This window comes from Poecilia formosa, unplaced genomic scaffold, assembly GCF_000485575.1.
Source record: "Poecilia formosa unplaced genomic scaffold, Poecilia_formosa-5.1.2 Scaffold75, whole genome shotgun sequence".
NCBI lineage: Eukaryota > Metazoa > Chordata > Actinopteri > Cyprinodontiformes > Poeciliidae > Poecilia > Poecilia formosa.
Window position 1 is genome coordinate 198,530 of NW_006800014.1, and position 7,048 is coordinate 205,577.

Genomic DNA, 7,048 nt, shown 5'->3' on the forward strand with positions numbered 1-7,048 from the left:
TATAACTACAAAAAACTAAACAATATTCAATAACTAATAAAAACTAGATAATTAGACAAACAAAAAGTCAATGAAATAAAACTAAACCATAATAAAATCCCCCAAATTATTCTAACCCTGAACCCAAACCTCAAACACCCTGCAATCACAGCAATTAATCATAATCTAAACCAATAATCACAGAATCTTTAATGGAACTTTACTGTATTTTTTAATTAGTAAATTAAAATCCTTCATTTAAAAGATAAGTGTCATCAAGCATTCAGGCCAGCAGGCATTTTAACACTTTAAGGGTCATAAGACTGTTCATGCAATGGTTTGAGAACACCATTCCTGTGGAATAACAGCCTGCTCTCACTTATCTACAAGCACCATGAGGATATTTTCCATGTGTGTGAAAGGTCAGAATGTGCTAAGTGACAACTTTGGCAACATTGTCACCCGGGTACTGTTGCAGAACTCCTTGGGTTTGGCTTTTTACCAATTTTTTTATTGTCAAAATAAATTACAAGTTATTTGAAAATGTTATTGATGATTTAGCATAAATCTTAAAGCATCTTTTAAATAAAATATATAATTATTATTATTATAAATACTTAAACCGCTTCAAACAAGGACGTTGCCATGGTTATTGCTTCACGTGGTGGCAGACTTCCGGGTATTTATACTAATTTATATATGTATTTATGGATGGCGGCAGGGCGGACCAGCAGCTGCACTCTATTTCCCCCAAATTAGGATTTATAAAGGAATGGCGCGCGGCCCCGTGCGTGCGCACAGCTTTATGCATCCAAATTTTTTTGTGCACCGCACATTTCTAAATTTTTCCATACTCCAAGTTTTACTTTGAAAACTGCGCAGACTTTTATGCATGAGCCCTCAGATTATTATGATTCACAACTTTCGCTGATATAGTTTTCAGCCAAGTCAGAAGTGACCAGGATGAGAATCAAGGACCGTGGTCTTGAGCCACAAAAGCGTAAAACGCCTTTTTTTAGTTTCTGGAAGAAGTCCTACCCCAAGTGGGGGAGTTTATGTATGTCTGGGTCTTGTTCAGAAATTATGGAAAACATAGAGCTGTAGATAGGCAGGCGGATTGTTGCTCTGAGTGCTGTACCGGTCTGTGGTGGTGAAGAGAGAGCTTAGTCAAAAAGTGAATCTCTCCATTTACTGGTCGATCTGTTTTCTACCCTCATCTATGGTTACGAGCTCTGGGCTCTCCCTTAGAGTTAGGATGAGAAGCTCAGTCAGCAGGATGAACAGGAGTAGAGCTTCTGCTTCTCCACACCGGGAGGAGCCAGTTGAGGTGGCTCAGGCATCTCTGCTTCATGGACACCTCCCTGGTGAGGTGTTTAAGGTACATCCCACCTGGAGGAGACCCAGAGCAAGACCCAGGTGGCCCGGAAATGCCCTGGGATTCCCCTGGAGGAGCTGGCCCAAAGGTATGGGAGAGTCTGGGTCCCTCAGCTTAGACTGCTGCCCCCGCAACCCGACCCCAGATAAGCTGAAGGTAATGGATGGATGGTTTCAATAGGGCTATAAATATCAAAATTATTTTTTTTTTTCAAAATTATTTTTTTTTTGCCAATATCATCTTTTGACAAGAAAAAGCTACTGTTTTTTTTTTCCAAAATCATTTTTGATTAAAATAAAAAATAAAAAAAAAACTTAGGCTGTTATTTTATTTTAAGAAGGTGACAATATTTCCTTATATATCCCGGGAAAAATATGGCTAGCTCACCAGAATCTCTGGATCCACCAGACTCACAGGATCAAATAAAACCTCCACCATAAACACATGGCTCACTCTACCATTCTCTCTTTTCTTCCAACAGTCATTAGCATCAGTTGAGGATCGGTTTGGGGACATTCTCCTCCATTCACCTATAAAGAGAATGAATCCCTCCTTCTTCAGTCTGTTAGATCCCTCCTTCTGTTTAGCAAAGCCTCGTCCATATGGAGCTGTAATCAGCCTGTATCTGTGTACAAGACTGTTTTATGGCAGGAGCATAGCTAGACGGAGCACCGCCTGAGATCCAACAGGTTTGACTGATTTAAAACAATTAGAGATTAAAAAGTAGGAATGTTGTTTTTGTTTGATCAGCCAGCTTTGGTTAAGGTGACTTAGAAGTAAGGTGGAAGCTGACAATGGTGTTATTTGACTATTTTTCTATTGTTCTTGTGTAACAAAGCCAGACGATCAAATTCCCAGGTAGAGCAACCAAAAGTCTCTGCTAAGGGAATTTACTCCACTGCTTCCTCCTCATTAATCACTGACAGATGAAATTAACAGCAGAAAATCAACATATTTACAAAACTACTTTTGAGTCATCAGCTAAATATTGTCTTTCAGTTCATAAGACTATATAGTGTCTTAAATTACAGCTCAGTAAGAGGCTGTGTTTATGTTTATAAATTTAGTATTTAAAATTGTCAGTAATAAGTCTGTATGTAGTTAATGTCTTCTTACTGGCTTTACTGCAGGTATTACATGTACAAAGTGGATGAATCATGGAGGGAGCCAGCGTCTCTGTGTTTGTCACCGTGCAGAAAATCTACTACCCGTTGCTTTGCATCATGGGTATTCCAGGTTTGTCATCATTTATGAAAGCCTATAGATTTATTACACACAGAGCGGTGTGTTTCAAATGTTTACTTCTCTTTAATCTGATGATCATAGCTTATAGTTAATAAAACTCAAATTTCAGTTCCACTGAAAATGTGATTATTCCATAATGATTTAAGTAGTCTTGTAAGAAAAGTAATACATCGTATTAAGCAGAAGAATAATTCAAATGGGGAATAAATATAATGTCTTGCCATTGACTTACATGTCAATGCTAATTGTGTCATGACGGCCCCTTAACTGGTATACTGATTGTTAAGGGACCTATAGTTACACTGAGTTTTAACAGTGACAATTAAGTTTTTTTTAGGTAGTGTTCTATTTTATTATTTTATTATTTGTTCTTTGAAATTTGGGGATTTTCATTAACTGTGAGTTATGATCAGCTAAATAAAACATTTTTAAAAAATAAATGTTTGAAATATATGAATACTGCCAGCTTATAGTTTACATTAGGTTACTTTGTACTAACTGTAGAAATAAATAGATTATTTATAACTAATATTTACAAGGTTATTGCTGTGGAATGTTAGAGTGTCAAAACAAGAAATATAAATTGAAAAGAATAACCTGAGAAACATTTTAAGAATTTAAAGTAAAGAACCATCTGCTTTTGAATACAAGGTCAACAGAATTGCAGAAATAAAATAAAAGACATTAATGAGCTGAAGTAAACAACGCGGCTTTTAGGTTTTGTGTTTTCTTCCAGCAAACCTCTTCACGTTCTACATGATCTGTTTTCGTAAATGTGGGATGTCCAACACAGCCATCGTTTACCTGAGCTGTCTGGCCATTGTGGACACTTTCTACCTGGTGTGGGTTATACTTCTGGACCTGACTCTGACCTTTTGGACTGTGCAGCCCTTCTGGCACTCTTATCCATGGTGTGGTATCCTTGGATTCCTTCAGTATGGCTCCCTCTACAGCTCCTCCTGGATTGTGGTGGTGTTCACCATTGAGCGCTACCTCGTCCTCAGAAGCACCGCTTCCAAACAGAATTTTTCTCAAACATGGGACACTAAAATGTTCTGCACAGCTATAGTGCTGCTGTCCCACCTGGTGTCGGTGCCAATGGGTTGGATCAACATTGTCACACCTGTAAACATAACCGTGGACGGAGAGAATATGACACTCCCCCGCTGTCGATATCGCAATCACACCTATTCTACAGTTATAGTCTGGATAGCTACCTTCCTCTCTGGAGGAATCCCCATTGTGCTGGTCATCATCTTCAACTACCTCATTGGATACCACCTGTGCCGGGCCAGCAACCTCTTCACTAAGGAAGAACGGCGCATCATGTATGGAAGGAACACCAGAGGTACATTGAAAAGAACCATTCTCATCCTGGGGACTGTCTCTGTGGCCTTTGTCGTGCTTAGTCTTCCTCGCTTTGTCACATACTGCATCCTGAGGACCAGGTACAATGATGAAAGCTTCAACAGGAATGACTACAGCATTCCAATCAACATAGCCGGGGACGTGGCTAACATGCTCCAGAACCTCAACTCCACCACCAACTTCCTGCTCTACTGCATGGTCAGCCGCCGCTTCAGGCAGGAGCTGGTACATGCTATAACCTGCAAGGCAAAGGCCCGCGAGCTGAGTACTCTCCTGAACCACACTACAATGAAAGTTTTCTCTGTTGTAAATCATAAGGCTTCACTATCAAGCAGCCAGGTGACTGTGGTGTTAACCAGTCTGAAACAGACGAAATAGAATAGAACTTAATTCTGTTGAATTCTGGCCTTCATAGATTCGATCTCTATGATGCTACCATTAGGATGCCAACATGTATTTTTATCCATTCCTTCAGACTGGTCCTACGATGCAATAATTTAAATTACAAGATGCTTGGACGTCTAGTAGACCCAAGATGGGTGGTTGTATCACAATTGGATTATTATAGCCAGGCATTTGCTAGAGAGACCAACTGACTGTGAAACAGTGAGTAAAGGCCATCAGCCACTGAGCATGTTTCGTTAACACCTGACAAAGTTTGGTAGGGTCACACTTTGGGTTGCCATGAGGATGCCTGTACCAGGCAATGCCAAAAATTTTATGACTACTCCTTACAGCACAATGCAGATTGGCTTAGTATTTTTGGATGAATTCATATATTAATTCCAACATCGAGCCACCATGTTGCCTGTACATCCAACATGCGAGGCTATTGAACACCGCTTCCTGACATCATGTAGACCCACATTCCTAATATCTTCAAACTTTGTCAAGTGCTAGTATTGAAATCTCAGACAACCATGTGGCGCCATCTGAAAATCACACTGAGTCCAGCAGTGTGATTTTCCACTGACGTTGGAGTCTTTGGCTGCCTCTTTCTGCCTTCTGATTCTTGTTCTAGACATTCAACCTCCAACTTCTGAAAAATGTTGGAAGTTGCATTAACCTCCAAATGGGTGTACTTTTCTAACCCTGGCTTTCTGTACTCCATCCTTGGTCTACATGTGTACCAAATTATGTCCAAATCAAAAAAAATGTTGTGGATGCCTTGATTGGTCGATCAGGTGGTAATTTCTTTAATCAGCCTGAAATGTATGACAACATATATGTTTAACTTAGCTGTTTTTTATGCGTAGTTGTAGCTTGAAAATACTTTAGCAAAATGCTTTAGCAAATATAGCATAATATGCTAAAGCAGGGCTTTTCAAAGTGTAGGGCACGCGCCGCTGCATGAAGGGAAAGCAAGAGGAGAGGGAGAGTTCTTCAGGGACTTGAGTAAAAATAATTAAAACAGAAAAAGTAACTGCAAACATTTAACCAACTTCGCCAAGTATAGACCAGGAAAATGGAAAAATGGATCAATTTTTAGTACCTGAAGTATCATGACTGAGGAGACAGAGTCTGGGCCAAACAAAAATGAAGGAAAGTATGATGTTAATTATTTGAAGTTGGGATTTTAATGGGTTGGATCTGAAGATGCTCCACTGCTGCAGTGTTTGCAAAATTCTGTGAGTTTATTTTTTGTTACAGGAAGCTAAATGAACTGCAGTCACATCAGAGTAGTTCATACTTTTAGTGTTTTAGCATATTGTGTGGTGCTACACAGAGCTAAAGCAGGTAAACCCAATAACATCAAGTGGAACCTGGAACATCTAGATTACCAACAGCAGAAAGAAAGTTTATTGTTTTGAGGAGGAGCTGTTAGCTTTGCTGTCTGAGAGGGCACTAGCTCTAACAGGCTTTGAAAACCTCTAAGCTAAAGTATTTCTGATAGTAACATCTTGTGTGTGTTGTTAAGAGTTTATTCAGGCTCTTGATGGATCATTGAACATAATAAAAGGAACTGGAGATTCTCTTGTTGCTGAATAAAACTTGGTTTCAGTCAGTTAATTTTGTCCAAGTTGAAATTTCCATTCATCTGAAAACGGGCCAGTTACCAGTACGAAGGCATGCCAAAGTTTTAACATGTTACAATTTTAAAGTTTAAACATTTCTGTCATATTTTAAAGATGCAGTATGCAACTTTTATAAACAATATGAGTTTTGACATATTTAAAACTGTCAAGATGTCACAGCAGTAAAACACAAGATAGATGTGAAAATATTATGCTCCTCTACTCCTCCTTATGCTACTACTGCCTTCTGCAGAAATACACAGCTCGGTGAGAAACAACCAATCAGGAGGAGGGTCTTAGTGCTATCAAGCTGTCAATCATGCTCATGTATTATCTGCAGCTGTGTAAATGACAGAGAAAAAACTCACCATTACAGGAAAACTGTTTATCTGTCATCATCTATTCTGAGCATTCACAACAGCCTCTGTAGGCTCTGTAATATATATATAAAACGTTTGAGTTCTGCTTGTGTGGTCACAGAGCATGTTCCTTTTCCATACCTTTACAGTCTTGATTCTTTTCTCATATTAACAGACCAGCTTACAATCTGGGTAAGGTTCAATGAACACACTCGTGTGGTCAGATAACGAGTCAAATTAATTTACAAATCTCTTTCATTTTCAGTTTCAAGAATTGGTATCCTAGACACAGTGAAGCATCTGAAAAGAATAACGCAAGGTTGACTTGTGTTGTAGTCATTGATTCAAATAATCAAATGCTTATTTGATTAAATGGAGTAACTCTAACAGTCAGTTATGTCTGTTACATGTCCATGTCAGAGTGATGTGTATGTGTCATAAGTGTTATGTAAGAGCTGCAACACTGATGTGCTGAAATATTTTACCAATTCCAGAAGCTCCATCACAGTCTGGCTCATGTGGTAATCATGAACCCAATGTCACATCTGATGATCATGTATCAGTCTTTAGCTTAAGTTAACATGAAGCACAGGAAATATCATCTTCTTTTGCATCTAATACTACAGCATACACAATCTGTTCACTATAGGATGACTGCAAATCTGTCACAGATTGTCTGGATATATATATATATATATATATATATA

At 38.8% G+C, this 7,048-nt stretch overlaps 1 protein-coding gene across 1 annotated transcript; it reads left to right on the forward strand.

The window, feature by feature from the left end:
* Window positions 1-1,848: 1,848 nt before the first annotated feature.
* Window positions 1,849-5,964, forward strand: LOC103140751 (probable G-protein coupled receptor 139). The gene is made up of 3 exons (XM_007556024.2): window positions 1,849-2,043; window positions 2,485-2,590; window positions 3,336-5,964. The coding sequence occupies exons 2-3, from the start codon at window positions 2,512-2,514 to the stop codon at window positions 4,343-4,345; spliced, it is 1,089 nt and encodes a 362-aa protein (XP_007556086.1). The 5' UTR covers window positions 1,849-2,043; window positions 2,485-2,511; the 3' UTR covers window positions 4,346-5,964.
* The last annotated feature ends 1,084 nt before the right edge of the window (window positions 5,965-7,048 follow it).

Bases quoted from the DNA above. Each gene is read 5' to 3' on its own strand.
- LOC103140751 (XM_007556024.2), top strand. From the start codon at position 2,512: ATGGAGGGAGCCAGCGTCTCTGTGTTTGTCACCGTGCAGAAAATCTAC. The intron at 2,591-3,335 runs GTTTGTCATCAT...GTTTTCTTCCAG, and splicing joins TTGCATCATGGGTATTCCAG to CAAACCTCTTCACGTTCTAC.